Source organism: Drosophila yakuba, chromosome 2L, assembly GCF_016746365.2.
Source record: "Drosophila yakuba strain Tai18E2 chromosome 2L, Prin_Dyak_Tai18E2_2.1, whole genome shotgun sequence".
NCBI classification, from domain to species: Eukaryota; Metazoa; Arthropoda; class Insecta; order Diptera; family Drosophilidae; genus Drosophila; species Drosophila yakuba.
The window spans coordinates 3,647,458-3,674,611 of NC_052527.2; the positions used below are offsets into that span (position 1 = coordinate 3,647,458).

The following is a 27,154-nucleotide window of genomic DNA, read 5'->3' on the forward strand; positions in this document are numbered from 1 at the left end:
ATTTCACTAATTTCTGTCATTCCACTCGAGTGCTACAAGTCCGGGATACCCTGCTCCCTGCTCTCTACTCCGCCTGTGTGTCTGTGTGTTAATGTCTTGCTTTTAACCACTTCATTGTTCGGGCGTCAAAGGTTAAGAGTCTCAGTCCCTCCGCAGTCGCATGTTGTTGTCTTCGCTCGATGTTGCTTGTCTGCAGCGCCGCCAGCAACACGGCAACATAGCAACAGCAACATGGCCAACAACACCAGCAGATGCACTGAGAAAAAAACAATGTATACTTATTATAACTCTTCAGAATTTTAAATGCTTAGGATAATAAATAGGAGTAAGAAAACCAAATGAAGCCAAACCAAAAGCGTCAAATTTGGTATTTATATTATGTATGGTTTTCTTTAGTAATATCTTCAATAAACGGTTAATAGCACACATTTTCCTTCAGTGCACAACAGTAACATCTCACCCTCTGCTGGAACAGCATTGTGGATACTTTGCGCTTTTGTAGTTATTTTTCTTGGTTTTTATTGTATGGTTTCTGTTGCGCATTTTTCCCCCAGCCGACTTTATTATTGTTGGTGTTTACCTTTGTGTTATTTTCATTTTATACACATCATTTGATTCGATTTCATTTCTTGGATGCTGCCCGTTTTCCTTTCTTAGTTATTGTTGTTATTCTTAAAACGCCCCAATGCGATTGTCGAAACTACCATTGAGTTTTGATTTCTGAAGCGTTTCTGCGTCTTCTGCGCCTTTTGCGATCGATGGATGGATCTGTTTCGTATGAATGGTGCTGGGGTTTTGAAAGGTGGGTTGATAGATTAAGATGAAATGGTAATGGCGGTGTTGGGTAAATGGGTAAACAACCCAGTTTACTGTCAAGTGCAGTCCTGCCAGTGGTGGGAAGCATTGGAATGCCATTCGGGTTTTGATTGATCGGGGAAGGTTTTGTTTTGTTTGGTGGCAAGTTTTCACCCCAAACTACCCATTTGTTCTATTGATAAATCAGCTTTAAATAACTTTCATTACATTTTTATGTTATGACCAACTTTAAAGGAATATTTTCCACTTCAGTAGCTTCATTGGCCAAGTAATGCAACACTCATTCCGTGACCAATCCAGATGCCTGACTGTCTGCCAAGTTGGCTGCAATTACAAGAAACAAACGTGAGACGAATTTCAATATCGATTTCGATATCTTCCCGCTGCCAAAATGACCAAACGGTTTTCGGCCTCCTTCAACTTGAGTTTGAGTTTGAGTTCAGTTCAGTTCAGTTCAGTTCAGCTGAGTTCTTCTGGACGATCATCCCCCGTAAACAATGGATTATCTAACCACTTCACAAAGTGCGTGAAAAAAGAAGAGCAGACCGAGAGACACTTGTGGCATCGGAATCGCATGGATATTCGAATTCATTTTTTGGCCGCGTCAGCGTTTCCATTGTCCTGAGGAGCTAAAAAAAAAAAAAAGAAACTGAAGAAAAGGGTGACCCTGCGGTACAATGGCAAACAATTAATGTGGCTCATTGTTATCGGTCGATGTCCATTTTTCGGTGCATTACGTGAAAGTATTTTCCCTTCCGCCACTTCGACCACTTCGAGCACTCGACAGAAGTCAATTCTAATCGAATTGTATTCCAAATAAAGGAAATCTGGATTCACCAGAATCGAATGAATAGCCAGCCCATCGAAATGGGGCGACAACAAATTGTGGGAACTTCTTCGCGTTTTTCCCTTTTTTCTGGTCTTAGGGTTATAATGCCGCAATAAACTCAAGTGGAAAAATTGCGGCAAAAGTCTTAAGCGCAGCCACTAAAACGTTTAAGTTCCCCAGTGTTCCTTTACTTTTCTGGCCACGACTAATGGCCCAGCCAATTTGTATATGGCCAAAAGAGTTTCGGGAGTGGGAAACGAAGGAAATTTCATCAAAGAATTTTTCGGCTCTTCTCGCATCGCCATAAAAGCCTCCTTTTTTCGGCCCCGGCAATTTTGGTAGCTATACGTCTTTGTCTCCTCCTGCAACTGCGAATCTGCCTGCGAATCGTTTACGTGTTGGCATCTGTCGGATTCGAGGTATCTGCATCCGAAGGATTGGCCAGCCAGCCAGGTTTAGAGAAAGGTTTCACTTCGGTTTCAGTTCGGTTTCGTACAACGCTGCATTCTTCGGATCAGCCAAATTACAATATTATTATTATTGTGCCTGAGAATTTTTTGATTGAAGTTTAAAGGGCTTTAAAGCCCAGCCAACTACCAGTTTGTGCGATTTCAGTTGCCATTCGCTTTATTGCCGCCATTATCATCATCGGGCCGGCTCCGGTTTTTGGCCACGGCGACTTTCCAGTCATTCGCATTCGCATTCGCATCGTCTTGTGAATTTGAATACTTAATTTTGCATTTATTGCCGGCGGCCAAGGAGCCGCTGCCAAGTTCCCAAAAGGTCACAGTTCACGCGCGTGCAGCGGTCGCAGTGTGAGAAGTTTTAGTTTGGGAAGAAAGTTTATGCGGAAATTGCCTGTTTTTGTCTCTACTTTTTTCGGTAGGTAAATTAGGTATTTCTCGTTCTACAACCTATAGAAAGTTGAATTTGCCTAAGAACTCAAAGAATGCTGCTAACTACAATAGAGTGTATCATTATGAGGGGCAATATCCTGCAGGAAACAGCAGGTTTCACGTCTACTTAACACAAAAAACCCCCTGATTACCTTTCTATCAATAGTTTTCGATGGTTTTTCCTTCGCTTGTCTGATTTATGTGTGCCACCGCCCGAGTCTATATATCACACCATCGGTAGGTGACCATCCCGTATTGTGTGGCGATCTATCTGCCATCCATCAGGCTGTGAAATATTGCTGCTTCCCCCGCCGTCTTGATATCGGAGCTCCAACGCCTCTCCCCCTTCCCATTTCCCCCCACTCCTCCAACTGGCACGATAAATTCCACGCCCGAATGCGATGATATTATCGAAGGCCCCACACAATGGCGAAAATAAAACAAAAACCATACCAAACCAAACCGATAGAGAAATTTATAGCCGATATGGATATATGGATATATGGATATGGAGCCGATGAAATGATACGCGACTCGAAGCCGAGTCACAGCTATTATCCATAATCTCAGCCACGTTTTTGGCTTTTCCGCTTTCCGTTTTCCCTTGCCCCCTTTGGGCCCACAAACTTTTTGTTGATGGCCAATTAAAATGGGTTATTAGCAGAAGTGCGATATGAGAAGAAGCCCCTGATTGTGTGGCGTTTTGAAAATCTGTTGTCCATTCTTTTTGTTCGTGTTTTTGGGTATTTGTGTTTTTGGGTTTTGTGACGTCTTCAGTCCTATAAAACGGGGTGAATATCAACGGACATATACCGTTGCTTTTACGACCATATCGCCGGGCGTATCGAGAAACAGGCCCCATCCTATAACATTTGTGTCTGCGTCGTCTAGGTGCCCCGGGTTATATGTGCCATAAAAGAACTCCTGCATTCGATTCGATCTTCACAAGTGTATGCGATATTGAGGGAGCTATAAAGTAGTTAAGTGCCCCAAAGGCTCTCGCCCCCCTCCCCAAATATGATATTATGGTAGCCAAAACGATCCAAATGGCAGTTGCGTGATGATGCCACCAACAGGAATCCCAATTCCAACTCGAGAATCCCGAAACGCTTAGCAAAATGCCGACCATCAGCAGCAGCAGCAGCAGCGGCGGCAGTCGGATCATCAGTTAAATGAAATGATTGAAGCCGAATTGAAGTCTTTAGTCAACGCAACACGCAAACCAACAATTGGCCACGCGGAGGACTCCTCATCTTGGCCAGCGAAACTGCCCCCATACCCATCTCCATCTCCATCCCCATGAAGAGATGGACAGAGGACTCCGTTGCAGGCGGCAGACGAACTCTGATAAGCTGTCAATAGTTGGGCTCCGGCTATGCTTCATTAATCACAACATGATGCTGAAATTTCCAAGGAAGCAAAAGCACGGCATTTTAATTTTACCAAAGTAGTGGGTATTTTGGACAACCATATATTCAAAATTATGGTTATTTTACGAAATTAAACTAAATTTATTGCTTTCCTTATGAACAACTATGTAAGTATTTTATATATGGCTTGATCTATTAGATGCATTAAACAAACGTAACTTACTTTTAAATGAGTAATTATAAGCATTTATTTCACAAAAGTTAGTTCTAAGGTATCTGCCAGTTCAGCAAACTGCATTTCCACCCTGTGAGAGTTGCTTTCTGCAAAAATTGCGCATACGCCGCGTTGACCTCGCCATGCCGCCGCTCATAATAATGCAATATCACTAATTTATGGAGCTCTGGCCAACTGCAGCTCCCTTGCTGTGTGGCTGAAAAAGCTCATCATCGGCAGCAGCTGACGATGGAGCCTTCTTTTGGATTTGGGGATTGAAGCTGGGGGATTGGAGCTAGGGGCTTGGGGCTTGGGGATTTGGGACTCGGTCGGTCCATCTCATGTGCGCTGCTCTCGGAATGTGCAACGTCATTATTTTTATGATTGTTCAGGTATTCAGATATTCAGAAATGCCCGCCGCTGGTTGGCCCACCGATCCGATCGCTTTTGGCTTTTGGCTGAATTCGTTGTTCATGTACAATATTTTCTTTAGTCAATCGAAGTTGTCGATGTGACTTTTATGTGCCACTCAAGTGTTTCTCTTCCTCGTGTTGCCTTTGCTGCCTTTGCTGCTCTGCTGCTTTTTTTGTTGTCTATCAGCGGTGCGGGTGTTAAAGACCACTGAAGACAATTGTTATTTTTAATATCATTGTTGGAGAGCGAGTTATTCACTGTAAAAGTTCCAGCACTCAGTCAAAGTTGGACTCTGTTATTGTAAGCCATGTCTAGTGATATGATTTCGCATTGTGTATTGTGTAGTATTTTTTCGGCTCGGTTTCTTCGTTCGATTGTCGGGCTTTTCAGAGAAGGCCGCCGCCTCCAACGATGTCATGTTGTATGGAAGTTGAATGTTGAATGTTGCAGATGGGCAGGGACTCGACTTTTGGTTGGATAATTTCTTAAGAGCCACACTCGATCGACGCTAGATGAGTAATAGAATTGAGAAGTTTAGAGGGCGGGCACTTTTTAGGAAGTTGTTGAGCATGTATTTGAAATAATTGTGATTAACTTGCTTGCTATTAAACCTGCTAATCGAATTAATTTAAATGCCTCCATTGACAAATCATCACTTCGTTGGCATTGTTAATAGACTCATTGTCTGGGCTGAAAGGAAACCTTAGCTTTACGATTTCCCCCCTTCGCTCCCCGAATTCAAATCCCAAAATCCGAGCTTATCAGTTGGCCAGACAAAACACGAGATCTGTTATGCTAATCGCGGCATTCATTCCATTCCATTCCATGTTGAATTCAATTCTGAGCCAGACCACCCAGCGGAGCCAAAAGCAATTTGCATTTGCATCATCAAACATAACAGATCATGATGCTCCAACTACGAATGCGACTTTAAATCCAATCCAGTTTGAAAACGTTTTTTGGTTTTGAGCGTTTCTGGTCTGAGCCACGTTCATTGTCACAGTCGAATGTCTAATTAATTGTCTGTTGATTTAGTTGGCCATTAAAACGCGATGCTAAAACGCCTCCGACTTTAGAGACTCTGGTGTCTGTTGGTGTGGCTGTTGTTTGTTTTACGAGTCTTGTGTGCATACGCATTAAATCGCTAAAGTTCAGTTTGGCAATCAAAGAGAAAAAAAGAAAAAAGAAACAGGAAAAAAGCCTCTAAAGCAGCAAAAAGAAGAAAAGATATAGACATTCCCCGCACTTGGATACGACGACTGATAAACTGAAGTCATTGCAGCCGCAACAACATCCACATCAACAACGGCAATGAAACTGCCCACACAGAGCGCAGCCAGCACCACAAAGTGGTCAATGATGATGATCATCCGCCGATGGTTGATGCTGGTACCTGGTTATAGTGGTATATATATATACACATATATCTGTTTGTGGCTATGGGCAGAGAAGCCTGCTTCTTATCCGCACCACTGCCACAATTATCAAGTGTGAAAACCAGCGAATAACAAATTAAGCGAGTGATACCATGTCCGCAGCCCCAAGAACGAGAATCGAACTCGGCTCGAACTTGACACTGGCCGTGTATTGAATGTATATGGACAAGATTGTCCCAAACTCGCGGCACTGCGAGAAAATGCTGGTAAGCTACTTAAAAGCAAACTATGCTTTACAACCTTAAGGAACCAGATAAATCCTAGTGGTTCTATTGTCATGAATTGGCTCAGCAGCAGAGGTTTGCTATTCCCATTAGAACTTACTTTAAGTTGCTCAAATAAATCTGCAGGGACCTTAGATTTTTGCTCAGTGCAGCAGATGCAGTTACAGACTCAGGGATGTAGGGACACAGAAAGAGACAGCGAAGAGGGTCAGAGAGAGAGAGAGAGAGAGACTGGGTCCGAGACAGGCACTACTCCGATATCAGTTTTATGGGTGGCCCACATGTCGAGGGCCATAAAGTAGAAAATTATCACCTTTTAAATTGAAGAATCCAAACAAATTGAAACGGATATCGTGTTTAAGTGCTATCGACATCACTTCTATTAGCCCTGTCCCCGTGTTTGTGCGAGTGTGTCTCCAGACCAGACCATTGGGTTACATGACTCCTCATCCATGTCCGCATCCTTCTTCTTTTCTGTTTCTGTTCCTGCACCCAGAATCACCCCCCCCCCCCCCCCCCCCCCCCTTGATGCGGCGCCTCCCCTTCTCCCACCCAGCGACAAGCCAATTAAAAACATAAAAAAGTCGCAACAGAAGTAGAAACGCGATGGTGAGAAATATTGCTGGAACCCTGGGTACTTCTTAAAGTATCCATAAGCTTATTGAAAAGAAAATAACTTATTATAGCAGTTTACTTATATCACATGCCTAAAATGCTTAATTAGTTAATACTAGGTAATTATGAAATAGAAACTAACTAAGATATTCCATAACCCAATCTACCCTAGACCACTTGGTACCCCGAAAGCGGATTGAAAATGCGTGGGTTTCCACGGCGACTCTGGATGCACACGGGCCTGAGAATGGGAGCCGAATTGAGCCGGGCCTAGAAAGCGTCCTCCATGGCTTCTTGGCCATGATCTGGGGGTCCCATTAGCCACAAAAGGTGTAGGCCGAAAATGCTCTCAGCATTGGGGGGCATCAAGTTCGCAGCTGGATGCGCAGCGGAGGGGAGCAGCGATATTTGATTTGCGAGACAGTTGGCAACTGCGGCAGTTGGCAATTATTGCACATTATCCGGACAGTTGACAGTTGGCTAAAAAGGGAAATGGGGCAAGGGGGGTTCTGACCAAGATTTGATTACGCATTGAGCTGTGGGGCTGTGGGTCCCTAATTGAAGTCTGCCTGCCACCTGCCATCTGCACGGCCAAGGCTTTATACTTTTATTATCCGTTTGCCAGGCGGCTCTGCACTTTTGCCTATAACTCCACTTACAGCCAACCGACCAGTTGCGTTGCCCGATGTCCGATGCCCGATCAGCGATCACAAGGGGTAAAAAGGGGCGGGGGCCTTTCTGAGCCATTCTGGGCCTCTTTTGGCCGACGACTGGCAGCCAGCAACCATAAATGCGCTCCGTGGGAAATGGCGTGTGCCCTCGAGCGTGTGCCGACCAATTTGACTCCTCGCGAACTGGAAAAATACGAAGGTAATAATTCACAAAAAAATATTTGTAGAAACTTGCATGGGAACAATCGCGTTGGACGTTGATTTCTCGAAAAGCGTTCGTTCGCTCGTTGGTTCGGAGGTCCAGGAACCAGCTTTATTCGATCATACATACATATACTTACTTATATATATATATATATATATATGTATATAAATCGGGCACGGCTACATGAGTGAGTATGTGTTAGCCAGGGCTGCAGGAAAGCCTGGCGCGTAAAAAATGCCGAAGGTGGAGCCAGATTTTCGGCTTTGGGGCGTGGGCTGAAGAAGCTCCACTGCCGACGCAAATTATCCAGCGACTTGCCATTGTTTATAGGCCGTTCTGATTTCTCTTGTTTTGATTCAAATTCAAATTAAATTTATTTACAAGTAGAGCTATATTCAAATGTGTAATTACATTCACAGGGTTCATTGTTTGATGTGTAAATTATAATGCTTAAGTATTCAAATGTTCATATATCTTTGGTTATAAATAAACACGAGATATACTGATAAATTCTGCTTATTAAATACTCATTAAAAAGTATGCATTTTTATGCATTTTTAAGTACTCACAAATGCCACTTTTCAATTTTGCTGTACAATTTAGTTGCTTTTATTTTTGGGGCCCTGTCTGGCACACTTGACTCGACTTTTGGCGACTACCAAAGCTCATTGCCACGCCAGACTTGCGCTCAACACGCCCCCGTTTATGTCCCAAATCCGACAGCCCTCCCCCTTCCGCTTAACCCTTTGCTGGCCAGCCTTAACCCATACCCACACCCTTCGGGAATCGACCACAAAAGTCAGCCAAGTCAGCCAAGTCAACCAAGTCAGCCACTGACTAAGTGCGAATCTGTGGCGCAATCAGTTGACCACAAGTCGCTGGCTGCTCGGCTGGCATAGTTTCTGAATTTATTTCACCAGTTTCCGCGGCCAGAGTCTGCGTCTCTGGGAGTCCGCGTCTCTGGAGTTGGAGTCCCGACCCCAAAACTCGGTTCACGACCACGTCTTTGCGGACGACCACTGCTGATGCTGATGATGATGATGGCGGTGCCGCCGATGCCGATGCAGTCGCCGCTGCTGCTGAAGTTGAAGTTGCAGCTTCAGCAGCTTCAGCAGCCGCAAAAGCCTCGGTTTTCTTACTTTGGCTGCCGTTAAAGAAGGCGAGTAGGTGGATCGTACGTTTGCTTACTAACTGCCGTGGTCAAAATGTTTATCAACTTTAATATTAAATTGTATGCCCCGGCCAAGGCGGACTGGAGTCCGAAAAGTCAGGCGCGGAATTAGCTGGCTTAAGTGGCACCTAATTGAAAAGTATATGAAATAATCTACTCTTAAAGAAGATGTACATATGTATGTACCCTATAGTTAATAAGGCAAACAAAGTAGTTTACTTATCAAATTAATCAAATATTCATATGCTCTCATTACTTATTTTTCTAAGGGTTGCCCTGAACATCATATATTACCGCCCTGGGATCGATTTCTGGACCCAAATCCGCTCCTGACCTCTTCATCGCACTCTGACCGGTCATGGGCGACCCGAAAGTGGAGGGGCCATTTGTGGCTTGGTGCGGGGTAGGCGGAGGGGGAGGGCTGCTGGGGATGGATGGGGGTTGTCCCTCCATAAAGCACGCCGCTGCCTACCGAGCAATCAGATGTGTTGTGCCCCAGCCCGTTTGCCATGGCCTGTCCAGCCCTCAGTCCAAAGGCCCAGCTTTGGAGCAGCTCCAAGCTCCGGGTCCCAGTCACAGCCGGTCAGCAGCCGGCCAGCACCTCCCCCAGCCCCTGAAACCTCCCCCCAAGGAACGCCTCCACTCCGCCAAAGGGGCACTGAAAGAAATAAAGCAAACAGTTACCATTTAAGGTTTCAAGGATTAAACACACGATTTTCAAAGATTAAACACACGATTTTCAAAGATTAAACATTAAATTACGCTGTGCATTCACTTTGCACTATAAAATATTTATAAAAATAAGCAGTTCTCACATTTTTCTCGCTGTGTAGCCAGCCGCCGAGCCACTCGAATCGACTGTGTGCTCCGCGTGCAGCTTTCGTGCTTCAGATGGCCGGCGGCTAAATTTGTCGCACGTTGAGTATTTTTAAACCATGAGAAAATCCTTTGGCGCTAATAGCCCGAATTCCTTGTGCTTAACATAAAAATCGCCTCTTGTACCCACTACATCATGCAATATGGACTTGAAATTAGTTGGGAATTGGCCAAGAGGAGATTTCGGAGGGGGGGCTCAAATAAACGAAAGGCAAAAGGGAATTACGTTTGCTGCATATGTAAGTGGGGGATGTGGTGGGGATTTTTATTATTTGGGCTTTTGTTTTGCAATTCCCATAATCATGTGAAAATGGCCGAAACGGTTCTTCTATTCAGACAATTCTTTTCGCCGCCGGCTTCATTCACATTTATGCAGCAGATCATTGGATTTACATAGCATATTCTGCGTCGCTGGATCTTCATGGGAATCGATTTTCATTCACATCCGAATAGGTTTTTGCATAGATTTTTGTGGTTTTATGAATGAAAGAGATAGAGATTTTATACTTTATATTAATGGATTTTCTACGAGAGCTTCTTTTATCTTAATAAGTAAAAGGGAACTGAAACTGAATAATGTTTGCTGCTTGAAATACACAACAAGTGAAACTATTACGATTTGGATTTTTACATATAATATTAGAAACTTCGTGAAATGCCGCCGAAATCTCTTATGAAATCGTTTATCTTCTCCCCCACTCAATCGAGAATGCACAAAACCACTTAAGTTGAAATTTGGCAAATTTTCAACGCTCTTCAATCAATCGGCGGATAATTACCATATCATAATCTCACATCTCCACCGATTGCGATTGCGACACCACCCCGCCCCGTTCTGCGTATCGCCTATATTGTTGTTAACAAATTAACGTAGAAAGCTCAACGAACCCAATGATCGCGCAGCGGGTAGGCAGCACCCACCCAAAACAACAACAAAAATAACAAATAACAACAACAACAGCAAAAACAATAACAAAAGCAGAACCAAACGCAGTCAAAGTCCGAGCCGAATAAAAAAGGAAAACAAAAAGGTAAGTTAACTAAAATAAAAAATCCGCCGACACTGTCGATGGCTCGATGGGATGGATGACGAGGCATCGATGAGGCCTGATGGCTTTGACTTTGATGCCCAGGGACACCCCGGTGAGCCGGGAACTCATCCCTGCTCCGCCCGGCTCGGATGCAACCCAGCTCCAGTGGAGTGGATGCGGCCCAGTCGAATCCCAGCCAGAAACTGAGCGATCACACAGCGAGAAAAGAGGAGCTGCAGCTGAGAATTTGCACGTGATCTGAAGCTAACACCCAATAAATTACTACTTATATTTAATTCAGTATGTTTATTGATTGAGTAGATATATCTATGTTAGTAAAACCTCCACTTTCGAAGCATTCACACCCCCACTTTTCGCTCAGTGAGCGATCCCGCCCTGCAGTGCATGTCAGAGGCATGTAAACGTGTAGAAACATAATTTGTAGGCACGTTCACTGGCAAACGCCAACGCCAATGAGATTCAGGTTGAAGTTCAGGGGGTTCCGAGGTGCGGGACAAACATATGTAAATGTCGGGGCGTTAAATCGGGGCATAGAAGGCGAAGGAGAGGAGGAGGTACCCCCAACTATAACCAACTATAACCAACTATTCCCAACTGCCCCCGCTGGAGCCCAACGAACCGATTATGAATATGAAATATCGCCTGGTCCAAGATCATTGTTCGGAACTCGGAAGATCTTCTGGCCATGTGAACCCACCGTACATGTGTGTATATGTAGGATGTAGGTGCTCTCTCCCCCGCCGACGAATCCCAACGATTTTCAACTCCCTGAAAAGATTCACATTCGTATGATTAATGATGGTAACTGCGACGGCGGCAAGGAATTTCAACATAACTACTTTGTGCTCGGATACAAATCGTTATTACACATTAAATGTTCCCAGTGAGTGGTTAATCAACAGCCAGTGACGTCGGCCAAGGGGGGCAGGGGGGCAGGGGGTTTCAGGGTCAGGGTTTGGCTGGGTTAGGTTTGTTCCCCCACACACACACCGCACACCACACACACCACATACATACATCCTCCTCTCTTTTTTTTGGGTTGCGCGGGTGTACGCTTTTGAACTGCTGAACTGCCAGCGTGTAAATCAATTGAAAATAATTTGTTACTTTTAATAATAAGTGAAAGAAGCTGTGCGCATGCCTGTGGCGAGGGGTTAAACGCGAGGAACGGCGGCACCAGAGGGTTAAGCGGGGCAGCAACGAAGTACTTTGGTACTTCGGTACTTGGGAACCTGCCCCACCGACTTGTAATTGATCATGTGTTTTGTCCATTCCGTTTCCCTTGGCAATCCGATTCCGATCCGTGTTGTTTGCGTGTGCGGGGCACAAACAAGTAAACAAATAAACATTCAGACCAGGCCGAGACTGTTGACTGTTGTGCCATAATCGATGAAACCAATCGATCAACACTGCCAGCAGATCAACAGGAGCGTAGGTGTTTGGAGGCAGCGAAAAGGGAGACTTCTAGCTAAGGTTGAAAAGAAGAAAGGATCAGAAAGTTTTCCCCAATATCTGGATACCATTTCATTGCCTAGATGTATCATATACTTTAGTCATTTAGTTCTAGCTCCATCTTAGCTTATAGTTCCCTCCTGAAACCTGTTAACTCCACCCCTGCTAACACCTTTGATTTCACTTTCCGCGATATTTCGATTTTGCTGCGCCACTCGAGGATGACTGATGGCAGGACATAACGCATCTAGTTAGGTGGTCCGTGAGTCAATCAGGTTTGGTCATTTGCAGCGCTCAAAGAAATAAAAGCTTTGAGCGCCACATGTCGTCGATTCCTTGTAATCCCGAAAATGGAATGGGAATGGGAATGGAACTCTGAGTATACTATGCATTCCCAGGGCCCGCAGAAGATCCTGCTTTGGGATGGGGAGCCTCTTATAATGTCTTATTTATATCGGATTATGGCCATCACACCATTGGCCCGCTTTTGTTGCTGTGTGTGGCCAACATCACCGAGGGCTCAGCTCACATCACACAAAAGCCAGCGGGCGCATTAAAATGTCAAAGAGCCGAGAATGAAATAATAAAAAATAAAACAGACAGCGGACATTGGACATTGGACAGCGGACATTGGACAGCGGACATTGGACAGCGGGCAACAAGTGAAAACGCAGCCATAACAAAACAAAAGAGTTGTCAAGAGCCATGGAAGATGGTCCACTAACTAACTTGATACCGAGGTGTTTCCACTTTTATCTGTGGTTTTTTCCCTGGTAATTCAATTAAGTTCCCACTGGGAGGAGCAGGAGTAGGAGGTGAGATCCCCCTATCTACTGGACTTCCAGGGACCTCCATGCCCGTCGTCTATAAAATTGATCGCTCTCTTAGCTCGGCTAACTTTATTTTCGGGCCTAACAAATTTCCCAAACTGGTTTGTGCCCGGCGATAAATTCAGCAACCTAATTGACAGCACAGTCCCCTGTCTCCAGGCATCTTCTTCTGCGCTGCAGAGGGTTCTCCGGTTTCGTTTTCCACTTCTAGGTGTCAATTAATGCACTGACTCGGGTAGATTGAGCCGTGTTGATAAGGCGGAAAAGTCGGGGCAGAAAAATAGCCTCGGGCGATTAAATGGTTAGAGGTGCACTCGGAAAAGGAACCTCAAATTGAAAATCATTTTTACCAGAAAATATCCTTTCGGAACCTATACATTTAATCTTTAGGAAAATCTTTAACTGAATTTTTAACTAAAAACTAAGAGTTTCTCTCAGTGCCAAGTCCCAGACGGTTGCCTGTGTGTTATGGCCAGTTAAGATTGCTTCGGACCTAAGTAAGTTATATTTAAAACACCTTCTTAGGCAAAACAAAAGTGTCAAAATAGCCGATCGATAGTGGCGACGACCATAAAAACGAACACCCAGTGAGCTCGAAATTGAACTCACCTCGAGTGCTCGTCGTTGGTTCTTAGTCGAGTATATGAGTATCTAAGTATCTGAGTATCTGCCTACCAAAGTATCTGAGTATCGGGGTATCTGAGTATCTCCCCACCAATTTTAGTGTCGTCGCCTGTCTGCGAAGGGGGGAAAAAAGGCTTGTCAGTCGGGTTTTCCGATCTTTTCCTCCCTAAGTAACTACGCGTGTAGTGCAATTAGGCTGCGACATTGTGACACATGCGACTACTGTGCGCCACAGTCAACAACAACAGCAACAAAAAAACAAACGACATTCGTGCAACAATCAAGTGCTGTGCTGTTTAGCAGAGACGTGGCCGAAAGGGGGGCTCTCAAGGGTGCTGATTGGAGTATGATGTAGAATATCTGTGTTCTATGAAGTGGTTTCGTATAAGTACTTTCCCAGCAAGTGCTTATGAAATATTTCGATAAGACCGAGCATGAGTAACTGCGCTAATTTCATTCCCAATATATGTTTTCCCATAAAACCTTAACTATCTGAAAGGGAAATGATTAATGTGGCCCTTGATATGAACATATATTATACACATACGACATTGAACAGAAGACATTTTCCGAATTATGCAAATGACATTCACATTAGCTATGATTTATATTCGTGGTTCTGGTTGAAAGTATCTATTATCAGTGGAGAAACTGCCACTTCAACCGTAGTTGCTGACTTATGTTGTAATAAAATAAAATTTTAAACATTTGTTTAGATCCTCGCATTCCAGTGCCAGTGTATGGAAATGCTGAAGTGGCAATACGATGTCTGTGGCTGTGGGCCAAAAGGCGTTGCGATGTCGGCATATCAAAACCACTTTTAAAGCTGACAATCTAGACAATGTACAATTACGAGAGACAAGTTTTCATTGTATATATATATATACATATATATACATATATATTTTTGGGCTTGGCTCACTTGACAACTCTTGTACAGTTTTAGATGGTTTTCGAGTTATGTTGCTGCGGTAATGCTGTCATCATCATCTATGAGTGTTTCTGTCAACGGCCATTTTAAGTGTGTCCTCGATTCGATTCGATGCCAAATTGATTTGCAACGTTTTAATTGAACACCTCAGCAGTTGACCAGTTGGCTCGTTGACCAGTTGAGCAGTCGACCTGTCGAGCAACCGACTTACAACATTATTTCTGGGTTTTCAGGGTGGTCCCGGCCCAAAAAGGCGAACAGAGCCAAGTGCGAACGTGTCCTGGGACAATGGGATGTGCCCCTATAGCCGATCCTTTTCCCCCGGGCAGCTCATTAAAATTGCATGCTCGGTAGGAGCAGCAAATGGGAGGAGACTGCCCCTGTGGCAGTAAATGGCTCACTTTTGGCAGGCGACTTTCCAGCACGTCCTGCCACTACAATTCACAATGGCAGGACATCCACAGGACACGGAGCTGCATGCCACCCTAGTTGCGGAACCGATGCGTTTAATTGTGGCTCAAAATGGCCCAAAAAAAAACAAAAAAACAAAAGAAAAAAAGGACACACAACCCCATGCGGACACATATCAATCTGGTCGGGATAACTCTCGGCCACCCGCTGCGACTTTCACAAAATATTTTGGTTGTACGCAGTGCAATTATGGACAAGGTGTGTCGAAATGCCAGGACACCAAGATGCTCGAGGTCCTTGGACTGCCTGCGGCGAAGTGTTGCAAAACACGAAACACAAGTCCTGCGTTCGGTTGACCACCCGACCAACTCGGCGAGATAAGGCTAAGGTTAAGGTTTGGCCAAAATCAGCAGGATATGCAAGGATATGCCCAAGGGGGCGCGGCCAGGATACTTGTCAAAAGTAATCCTGCCCAAATAAGAAAAAGAAAAGACATCTATGTAGACATCAATTGGCGAATACGTTGGCACTTTTCGGGCCCAAAAACAATGCAAAATCAAAGCCAACACAATGAGCGGGCCCAAATCAATTGTACATGGCCATAAGGCCCGAGAGTATGTCATCAAGGTGGAGAAAATGGAATGGAAAATACTAATGGAAATGGAAATGAAAATGGAAATCGAGCAGCAAATGAGGCAGATGCAGACCCCTCATGCGGGTTCCCCGCGGCTGAGCAGTGCGACCTCAGGCCTCAATTAAAGACAATCCTATGGTCGATTTTGAGACAAAGATCACAATCTGAAATTGACAGTTCTGAGTAAGAAGCGTGCTAAGATAAATGCAGTTGCCAAAAAAGAAAAAGACTAGAAAAGAAAACCCCCATTAAAGGAAATCAAACCATACCTTTTGCAAGGCATTTGGCACGTTCCCGATTTTCGAGTGAAGCCACAATGAAAACTAAAACTGAAACACAGGCCATAAATATTTGGACCACACCTCAAAGTTAAACAATAACCATAGTGTTACCGAAATCGAAAACTGGCATCAAATTCAATTCGATGCGATTTCATAAATTAACTGATGCGACAGTTTGAATATTTTTGGTGGCGTGACTTCTGCTTACTTAATCGGCAAGCTGAAAATTAATAGAGCTGCTTAAAAATGCGAGATCTGCATATCGAGATCTGCATAAAAACTGAGTTATATTCAGATGGTTAATAAATTTTGACAGCTGCTGTTTGATGGTTCAACTTATATGGTCCTACGACTTCAGTCAACTGAGTTACGTTCGCAGCATGAGAAAAAGTCCAAATCAGGAAGGCGTGGGATTGAGTCATTCGATAAGGAAGATTTCGCAGCGATTAAAAGTAGATCAAAATCGTTCAGTCTGCTTGGAATGTGAATATGCAGATAGCAATCTGAATAGCTAATGCTTAAATCTTTTCAAACCATAAAGATAAGTTAGAAGATGGGAACTTGCCTTTGTCGAGTACCTGGAAACAGAAAAATCCCAGCCGCGTTCATAAAAAGTCTTACTAAATTTCAGTTGAAAATTACTTTGCCTTTATATTTAAGTGTTTCATTTTTGTGATAACTTCATATCAATACGAATGTTTGAAGCATGTACATATAGACGATAATGAGATCGTTGTATCTTTGTGCTTGGTCACAATTGCTATAGCGACAATTAAGTTGTTAAGTCTAAACAGTAAGTAATCATGACACTCGTCTTGTTTTAACATTACACAATCGATCGATTGATTTATTCAAGTACTATTTAAATATAATAATTAAAACAGTCTTTCAATAACCAAAGCGGGTTTGAGGTGTTTGTGTGATTGAACTATTGAACTATTGTAACATAACATTTGGTTTACTCCATAAGCACTACGAACTGAATGGGCTACTACGACTATAAGGTACAATAATATATATATAGTTAGATTACATATTAAATTAAGTGCTATTTATTTATGTTTATAGTTTACAGTTGTGTGTGTGTGTGTGTATTTTGGAATTGTTTTGTAGGAGGCTTGTGCTAGCAATACTTTTCATTGGATTTTTCATCAGTTTTCCTCTGCTATTTGACTTTGGCATTGGTTTAATGCAATTTGGGTTCTGCTACATAGAACCGATTGCACGGAGGATGACTCTTCTGCTCTTCTGCTCACTGGGTTGCGATTGCGATGGCGATTGCGAGTTGCTGGCGAGGATTTTCCACATGCACCTTTGGCCAGAATGCGGGGGCTGGACTCGGTTTGGTTTTCCATTCCAGGCATTTCCCATGCCTGGCGGCCGTCCAGCTCTCTGAATCTCTTCTAGAATGTCTCAAAAGAAACCGGATACCGGGTTTCGCTGTTCCTTCAATCTATCTGCTCATGATCTCATCGATGGTGAAGCCCAGCGTCCGCTTGGGCTTCTCGGAGCTCGAGGATGACGAGGATAGATCCAGGACGGGCAGATGCTGTGCCAAATTCTCAGGTTGAGGTGAACTCAATGCCTGGTTTGGCACGGAATGCGAGGTGACTGGCGAGGATGTCACCACCACCACCTCCTTGGTGCTCTGCTCGCTGTGGCTCTGCAGGTGACTCTTCAGATTGGCCCGCTGGTTGAAGCTCCTCTGGCAGATGGGGCACTTGTGTGGACCCTCCTCCAGGTGGGTCACCTTGTGCACGGCCAGGGTGCGCGACTGGCAGAAGCCCTTGCCGCAATCGCTGCACTTGAAGGGCTTGTCCTTGGAGTGGATGTAGCGGTGATCCCTCAGATGATCCTGCCTCCTGAAGGCCTTGCCGCAGATGTCGCAGGAGTAGGGCCTCTCGTCCGTGTGTGTCCTCTCGTGGATGAGCAGATTGTAGGATTTGGTGAACTGCCGGTTGCAGTACTTGCAGATGAACTGCTTCTTTGGGCGACTGCTGCCAGTGGCACCGCTGGCCAGACCACTTGCTCCACCAGCACCACCCAGCTTCAGGGTGGGCATGGCTCCAAAGTGACGACCCACCACCGCGGCATGCAGACCATGGAGGGCAGCGGGATAGGGACGCACATGATGCGGATGTGGGTGCGGGTGGTGCGGATGGCCGTGGTGGTGATGGTGGTGCGGATGTTGCTGCTGCTGCTGTTGCTGTTGCTGCTGCTGGTAGATGGCTGCGTTGCGGATCCAGTGGTTCATCAACTGCTGGTGCACGGCCACGGGATCGGCGCTGGCACCGGGATAAACTGGATACTGCTGTGGTGCCTGATGTTGCTGCTGCTGCATCTGCAGCCAAAGGCGATGCTGCTGCTGCTGTTGCTGTTGCTGCTGCTGCTGCTGCTGGTAGTGGGCCATGTGTCGCATGTGCAGCTGGGTGGCCACCGCCTCCTCGCTTATCGCCGGATGCACTCTCCGCAGCGGCTCCTCGGTGGGCGTGTGCGGGGGCGTCAGCATGGGGGAGAGACTCGTCTCGCGCTCCTCCTTGATCACTATGAAATCCTCCTCAGCAAAGTCTAAAAAGAGTGGATAAGATAAGCGCTAGGTTAGTTTTCAGTTCACATAAAGTGCAATTGTTCAATTTCAAATATTTATTGAACATTTCAGCATGGTATAGATAGTAATCCGCTTAGCCGTCGGCATTTGACAGCTGGCAACTCGTTTTGAGCCTGAGTTTTGAACTTGAACCCACCTTGTTCTCTGCTTAAGTTGAGCTCGTCATCCACGGTTATGTTGCTGATGGGCGAGGCCGATGTGGAAGACATTCTTCGACTGTCTTTGTTGGCCGTTTTGTAGTTAGTTTATTTGGCTTCAAATTGTTTAGTTTAGTTTGCGCGAACTGCACGATTCACTTTGGCTGCTTCGCACTTGTATCTAACGTGTGTGTATCTTTTCTCAGTATCTAATTCACAGCTGCACAGCTGAGCGTTCTTTTGGATGCGACGTGCCACCGACAACGTCTCGACACAAACTGAATTCGTTGGCCGTTCGCCGCTCTCCGACTCAAACGCTTGAGAATCGTAATCGTAAGTGAAACGAGGCGAGTGAACTGCTGTATATCCCTGTCTCTCTTCCGCTTTTGAGTGACTTGTGTTGCTGCTGTTGTTGCTGTTGCTGTTGCTGTTGCTGTTGCTGCTGTTGCTGCTGCTGCCGCTGAGCGATGTTGCTGTTGGGAGTAGCGCTCGTTAATAACTGACTGCAACTGCTGGCAGGGCGACCCGTTTTTGAACCGGCCGAGAAGTGCGGAGGAGGGCGACGAGCGGCGACCAACGGCAGCTGCCTGTGGCGGGGTTGAAGTTGTTTGGAAATGGTAGATACGTCCACGCCTACCTGCTGCTCTCGGATTGGCCCTCAGTATCTGCTATCTTATGGATGTGCCTCTGTGCGTGTGGATGTGCCTATGCCTTTTGGATGCGGATGGATATACGAGTATGTATATGTGTCTTGGCTTTTTCCGTTCATGCAGTAAACAAGCGGAAACCGTTGGCCTGACGGTCGCAAGCCTGGAATATTGTTGGTGTTGCTGCTGCTGCCGATGTTGCTGCCGTAGTTGCTGCTGCTGCCGTTGCTGTTGCTGCTGCTGCTGCTGCTGTAGCTGTAGCTGTTGCTGCTGCTGCCGCTGATGGCAGGCAGCCATCGCTGGAATCCAGCCCGCATCCCAGTTCCAATCCCAATCCTGAAAAGCAGCCCTCCCAGGCGCATGTGCCATCAGCAGGAGCAGCAGCTGCACGAAGGTCCTGTGTCATCCTGGCGCGTCCATGCCACCTCCATTGCCATACCCATGCCCATTCCCCGCCAGCACTCGCTCGTCCTCGTGCCTTTTTAATGTCGTGCTGTCTGCGCCGCAGGATATTGTAATCTACCTGTTTGTGTTTGCGCCTGATTCGTTTTCACTTAAATTTTAATTTGCAATACAAATCAGTTTTTTCGTTTTGTTTATTCCCCCGCACATTTCGCTTTACACTTTAATCTGGAATTCAATTAGCCGCTTCAAAGCGATGGCGATAAAAGTTTCGAGTGGGTGGAAATGGCCGTTTGTAGCGAAAATTGATTGGTTTTTAAAAGGGTTTCCGGCAGGATATGCCGCACATATTTTACAGCGAATGAGCGACGAATTTGAGGTAATGGTAATGCCATTAAAGGACTTCATTAAAAATATATAGTAGTACTGAATTGGTTAGTTTTAAGTATGCCTTTTAAACACCTCCATTTATTTTCTAGTTTTATTAAATGGTTTTCCTAGTATGGTATTTATTTTAAAAGGTTTTAAAAAATAGATTTTAGTTGTTATTTTTTTACCGTGGTGAACTTTCACCGTTTTCAGTTGGCATCGTACTCGGGCTTGTCAAATCATCTTTAATGAGTTCCTCATTCGAAATGCTTCATGCTGCTCACTTGGATAATTATTTAATAATTTGTAATTGACTCTAGGCAAGCAGGTGCACTTTATGAACAATTTTCTTAACCTATTTCGAAGCAAGCTGCTGGGAAACGAGAAATAGTTATATTTATAGCACAAACAAGGGATTATTGATAAAGATTAGTTTGAGTTGAAAACATATCTAATCACTAGGTTTTTAATTTATGTATTTGCCCTAACTAAAAAAGCTTGCTAAGTCTTGCTATATTTAAGGCACTACAAATAAGGCGTATTTTTCATAAATCAGTTAAAATGCAAAAGAAATTGTTCATAGTAAGAATAAGTACCACTCATATGTTAACAAGGGAATTTTCCTAATTAACAAATATCTTAAAATTTCACATGTTATATACATGCTTCCAAATTAAGTCCTATTCATCGGTTGGATTTTCCGCAAACTGTAATATATTTCCCAATACCGACAAAACATGTATAATGCATATCCTATTATCCTGCTTCCGAATGCCGTACATTCCCATGACTTTGACTTGTCGACTTTCCTGTAGAAGCATTTCCGCAATGGATCTGCGACTAATCCTTTCACTTGGCAAAACAAGAAACATTCCCATTGACTGGTTTTACCCATAAACGGACTTAGGATCCTAGGATCTTGAGACTAAGCCCATTGCGACACACTTCGTCACAAGCGCTGCTTGGCAGGATTGACTTTGGGTTGGATTAAATTAAGCAATATTTACACAACATTTAGTACAAACTTTCCCAAGCGGCGCAGAGTCAAAAGAACAAGCAGGCTGAATCAATAGCCGAAGGTCCTGCCGCAGGACGTTTTTTCCCAGAGTGCGTGTGTCTGGCATTCTGTAGATTTTCAATTTTCGATCCGTTTCAACATCAGATCGGATGTGCCGTCGGTTTGTCAGTGTCTGACAGCTTTAACCTCGGCGTTTGGCAATTGTCGCCGCTGTTGACAGTTGGCAAACAGTCGGCGAACTTTTCCATTTCAAAGTGACTGGCCCGTTGAACTCCGCCCACCCTTTCAGTACCCAGTACCAAGTACCCAGTAACCTGGCCTTTCGGCCTGTGGAGTCGCGAGCGGTAATTAACATCATGTCATAAGTGTACAAAGGCAAATAAATAAATAAATAGATAAACAGCAAGCGGAGTGGAGACACATGAAAGACACAGGCCGAATATTTCCCAGCACATGATATATGGCATCGCACTGGCTGACTTCCTGCTATATCCATCCATCCCATCCATTTGTTGTCGTTACTAATATTGTTACTATTCTCGTGTTGTGTTGTGTTGTGTTGTTGCGCCTGTCAACACATGGCCTGGCCAAAAGGATTAGCCCTCTCTCCCGGGGGAAACACATGTCTATGTCCACTATTTGCATGTGGAAGACGCGCGAGAGATCCTCCGGCACTCGGAAACGGAAACCAAAGTCGCATCGTGGGATGCGGAAAGCAGGAACGATGGCCATAAAAAATAATTGGGAAAGACCTGAGAGTCGTTGGTGCTATGGGCCAAGGACCTGCACCAATAAAGAAGTCATTGGCTCGGCCATAAAGTCATAAAAAACTATAAAACTCTCGGCCTGCTCGACATTAGTAGCCTGCCATTGTTTGCAGAGGTCCTGCCCTCCTGCGCTGCGAAAAAAAAAAAATAAAATCGGAAAATCGAAGTACAAAAATGTAGAGCGTAAAAAATATAACAACGAGAGCAAAAAATCACAAAATCATCATAAAACGAAAATGACAACTTACTTAGTCGCTTCTTTGGCATCATAAAAACGCCCAAAAGCCACTTCGCAGAAGACTAAGACCCTTGGTTCTTGACTCTCGCATCTCCGGATCTCTGACCCGGTTTTTAGCAATGTTCTTCTTGTTTTTTCATTGCTTTCATTGTCTGCTCATTTTTTTTGGACCATTGCCGTGCATATTTTATGGTATTTTTTCGTGTTTCCACGAATAAAATTAGATTTTTTAGAGCAGAAATGTCAGCAACGCAAATGTCGCGAAGTCATAGGCAATAATTGTAAAATGACTTTTTAGTGGGCCATATGCCAGGGGTTTCGCTGTTCCACCAAAATCACTTTTTATTTTAGCCGTGGCAAATGAAGTAGGCGCATTTTTTGGGAATCTCGACTTGGTGACCTTTACTTGCAGGAATATCTACAAGTTTTTCCTCCGAATCGAACTTCCTTGGGCTACTGAAAGAAGTCATCGCTGATTTTTGTGCATTCGAGGAAGTTATAGTAGTTAGGAACTGACTTTTATGACTAGAATTCCTTCAACAAAAAGTCACAGATTGAAATCAAATGTTTATGGTGAATTTGATTACAGTTTGAAATCAAATATTTAAGTTACAGATAAGAATAATATGTCTATGGGGAACTTAATGATATAAACTCCTATTTCTTGAATTTATTGTGTTCAGTTTGTAATTTTAAGCATTGCAGATTTCAGTACGCCATTTTCTTTCTCTAGAAACAATTTTATATAATTTCCCCAGATGGAGAAGGGGTAAAATGCAGCACAATTTTCTCAGGCATCCAGTCAAGATGGCAGAGGGCCAAAAGCCTCGGTTCAAGGCTTCGCTCAAAGGCAATTTGCAATTTCATGGCGAAAACAGACCAACTGTAGCCACTGCGATGAGTTGAAGGAAAAAACAATTTCAGTTATTGGAAATGCTTCCAGCGAAGTGGGCAACAACAACCATTTCGCAACCTCGATTTCCACGGCAAAACGCCAAAAAGTCGCTAAAATTGTTCAAGTCCTTGGGATTCGCCTGATAATTAGGTAAATCTATTGGGATCTGGGATCTCTTTCCCGGCCAAAGGCGAAAGGCGAAGGGATGGATGGATGTGCAGAAGTCAAGGCTGCCGAAAACGAAAAAGACGAAAAGACGGGTGCACGCGGCATTGTTGCGATTTGAATTGCTTGCGAAAAGTATCTAAACACACCATAAACGCGTCACGCCCGCGACTCCGCGAATCGTAAACCCAAGGACATGCATATCCTGGCCCTAAGATGTCGATGCCGCGACCAAAACCAAAACGCTCGTCGTTCGTACGGAAAAAGGGGTGTACCCTTTACCAGCGTAATTAAAGGGGTGTGGACGGGTGAGTTGCTGGCAACCAGGTAGCCAGGCAGCCAGGATGCCATCGTAAAACCAGGATCCTAGAAAACCTAACCCTAAACGTTACCCTGAACTGGACTTTGGCTTCGGTGCGCCATTGTCTTTCGCATTGCGGTGGGCGCGTCGCACTTTTACTCCTTCCCAAAACGAGGTACCTATATATCTGCAGATATTCCCTAGCTCACGCACGACCATCGTACCTGGAAGAGCCCAGTATCGCGGACAAAAGGAGTAGCTAAGGGATTAGTGAACTTGGAATCGAGTATCCTTCGAGCATTTGCACATTCCCTGTGCGCGTCCTTGTCTCACAAATTTGGGTGTAGCGAATGCAGGAAGGGTTGATCCCGGAGAAGGGTTGCACTTTATTTGGCAAAATAATTAGATTGATCCGGAGGGCAGTTGACTTCTCTGGTCATATTAGTGCTGCGCAAGGCAACTCCCCCACAACAAACCCACGATTTCCTGTAGCGAATCCAACGGGCTTAGGGCTGACTTCGGTTTTTGGTGAGCAACTCCCCGCAAGAGCAATCCTTTACCGTATTTGTCAAAATAATTAGATTAATCCTTTCACGGGCTGGTTTGGCATATGATTAGCACACAAGTGTAAGCCGAAGTTCAATGTAGTAGTGGAAGTGTTACTCATATAAATAATTACACAAATAAATAGTGTATCTTTTGGTATAAGTTTTGTCATATCTAAAAACATACATATGTTTGCTTAAAGTCCTTAAAGAAGTACGATTAATTGTACAAGGACTTAAAGAGTAGTTAATAAATATATATTAATTTGGTATATTCTTTTAAAAAGTTAATTGATTTCCACCCGAATTGTGACTCACCTGGCGAAACTCCTCCCCCATCGATTTCGATAGCGGCGCTTTGTGGGCTGTCAGCTACCTGAAAGCACCTCGTTCCCTGGCTGGCTTATCGATCGGGCGGCAGTTGATGGTATCATCCCATCCCCATGCCATCCCCATTCCAGTGCCACCCCCACCACAGCCCCATCATAGCCCCACCGCGATTGCGTCGCTGTTTGCCGTATGGTAATAAACGGAGTCGGAGCCAAACCCGTATTTTGATAAGGGCCACGAAAATGTCGCAAAAACAGAATGAGTTGGTAGAAATCTAATAATAAAATACAAAAAAAAAAAACGGCACAAGGGGCGACAACACCTTTACGATGGCCCACTGGCAACGGGAGCGAGGGAGATGGGGCGAGGCGGCAGAAAGAGACGGGTGACCAGGCAGTGACTTTGATTTTAGCCGCCGCGCTTGTCATAAACATCGGGCGACTTTCATATTTCGCCGGCTGTTTCCCTCCTTTTCCATTTATTTTCCTTTTATGCTTTATTTGCGTTTGTGATTTAGCAATATGGCGGATGGCTCGCTGGATATGGTGGTTCACTTATCCGGTGGTTCAGTGCTTCGGTGGTTTGGTGGTTTGGTGGTTCGGTGGTTGGGCACCCATTTCGATGGCCTCTCTGCCGGCAGCCCCCAAAAGTAAACCGCCGACCGCCAATCAAAATGCGCGCCCCGAATTAACCCACTGAGGGAGTTGATCGAGTGGGTGGCAAAGGTTGGGCTTCAACGGGCTAATGGTGTGGGGAAAATTCGGAAAAGTAGCGAGGGATGGGCAGAAATTGGATAAGCAATTTGTAATATATTTGGAAAAGTAGCAAGGCATGAGCAGAAATGAGATTTACAATTTGTAAATTATTTCAATGTTTTTAACAAAAATTTTACAGCATATTAAATATTATAATTTTATTATCATCTACTACATCATGTATTTTTCATAATCATTATTATGTTTATTGAACTGAAGTGCCATTCATTTGGATCTTTCTTCAGCCCACCTAGGGTTAAGACTGTTTTCCTTTCGAAACGAGGCTTTGATTAATTAATAATGGAATTGCTAGAGTTCAGCTGGGGATCAACTGGGCTGCCAGCACAGAGGACTAATTGAAATGGCATCAATGGCCTCACTTGGCGATCGATCTTTTCAATTAGCCCAAAAACACCCGGGGAGAGTGTTCGCGCTTCGTAGTGAGCCACGTCTCATTACGGAAAGTATTGATGAAGGGCGAGAGACAGACCCTTTGATCTGGCGATCGGAATCTGGGATGATGGCCAGTGGCCACCCATTGATAGATAATCATGGTGACTGAATCGACACACTTTGGCCCCACATCGCTGGCCATGTAATCCAAGACAAGTGTGTAATTAATAATGCTTCTCGCTTTTCGATGATTTCCAGCGAAGATCTCGCCTCGTAAAGTATTCAAATTACGGGGCGACGAAAAGTGTGAAAATGCGTTTGGAACAACACGAAAGGTCGCACCCCTGACACTCTGTGATTTATGATGCCAAAACATGTGCGACCCACAAAAAACACGGCTCCATGCCAGATGCGGCATCCTCCAGGACAGGGATCCTTCGATCCTCTGATCCTGATCCTCTGATCCTGATCCTCTGATCCCGATCCCAATTGCGATCCTTCAGCGCCACTTGCGGGAGTGTCAAGTGTTTGTTTGCTCCGATTACATGCGTTGTTGGTTATTTCGATCCGGCTATTAGAGCACTGTTTACAGTGCGGCGCTATACATAAATTATGAAAAAATTCCCAATGATCTGTAGCGGAGAAAGCAGATCTCCAGTTCGTGGGCCATAGCCGGTAACCCATACCCCGTAACACATACCCCTTAACCCATAGCCCGTAACCCGTAACCCGATGCGGAATTTCAATTTCTGAAAAACTCTCCACCACACCCCCAAGTTTGTTTACATTTTCCCTGAGACTAATTGTCGACATTGTATTCATGTGGCAGAGACTTTCAGGCACTGCACACCAAGTGCTTCCATTTCCAACTAAGTATTTGAAATTTATTGGTCAAATCGCTGGATGGCCAACCGAACCGATAGCCTCTCCGTGTGTGTGTGTGGTCCATAATCGCATTTCCATTTGCATCTCAAGTGGGGGAGTGCCGGGTTTTGCAGTTGCATTTTTACGACTACTTAAGGCTAATGCCCGGTTCGTGGAATCTGGAGATTCGAATACGGTAGTAAATAGTTGCACCACTCAAGTGGCTGCCCGTGGAGCTGCAGCTCTGGGTCCTGGCCCACTACTACCGAACTACCACACTCCTTAAAAATTCCAAAACCTGCTTATCAGCTCGGTTTTGTTTGGTTTCGTTTTGACAGGCGGCCAGGCGAAAGGAGCCATGTTGTGTTATGCACTCTTGTGGTTGTCACAAAACATCGATGCCACTAAACTCGAAGCGGCAAGTTTCAGATATCGCGGCCATCGATTCCCGGGAGTGCCAGTCGGAATCGTTAAAAACTTGAGTACCAAATGTATCTTTAAACGAAAAACCCAGAGGTTTGTTTATGCCAGTTCTCACTATCTATTCATCCACATTTTACTACTTGCTCAATATTTATCTCTTATATTCGAAGCCAAAACATTCTTCGCCTAATATTGTAAGCCACTTAAAGTAATCAAATGGCATGTCTTTACTTTCGAATCATTCCAATTATTGACAATCCTTTAACCTTCGCCCTGCGTTAATGTCTCAATTTGAGACCCAAAGAGCAGCCTGCAAATCTCTCCATTAGGTGACCAACTAATCGA

The 27,154-nt window shown here is 44.7% G+C and overlaps 1 protein-coding gene and 1 pseudogene across 1 annotated transcript; both read right to left on the bottom strand.

The window, feature by feature from the left end:
- Positions 1-358: 358 nt before the first annotated feature.
- On the bottom strand, positions 359-2,244 carry LOC26534660 (annotated as a pseudogene).
- A 14,333-nt stretch (positions 2,245-16,577) lies between these two features.
- LOC6526748 (protein odd-skipped) lies at positions 16,578-19,201 on the bottom strand. The gene is made up of 2 exons (XM_002087815.4): positions 18,697-19,201; positions 16,578-18,520 (listed from the first exon to the last, which is right to left on the bottom strand). Exons 1-2 carry the CDS (start codon positions 18,767-18,769, stop codon positions 17,406-17,408), a joined length of 1,188 nt encoding a protein of 395 aa, XP_002087851.1. The 5' UTR covers positions 18,770-19,201; the 3' UTR covers positions 16,578-17,405.
- Positions 19,202-27,154: the final 7,953 nt, after the last annotated feature.

Coding starts and splice junctions, on each gene's coding strand:
- LOC6526748 (XM_002087815.4), bottom strand. CDS start 18,769: ATGTCTTCCACATCGGCCTCGCCCATCAGCAACATAACCGTGGATGAC. Junction 18,521..18,696: donor CAACTTAAGCAGAGAACAAG/GTGGGTTCAAGT, acceptor CACTCTTTTTAG/ACTTTGCTGAGGAGGATTTC.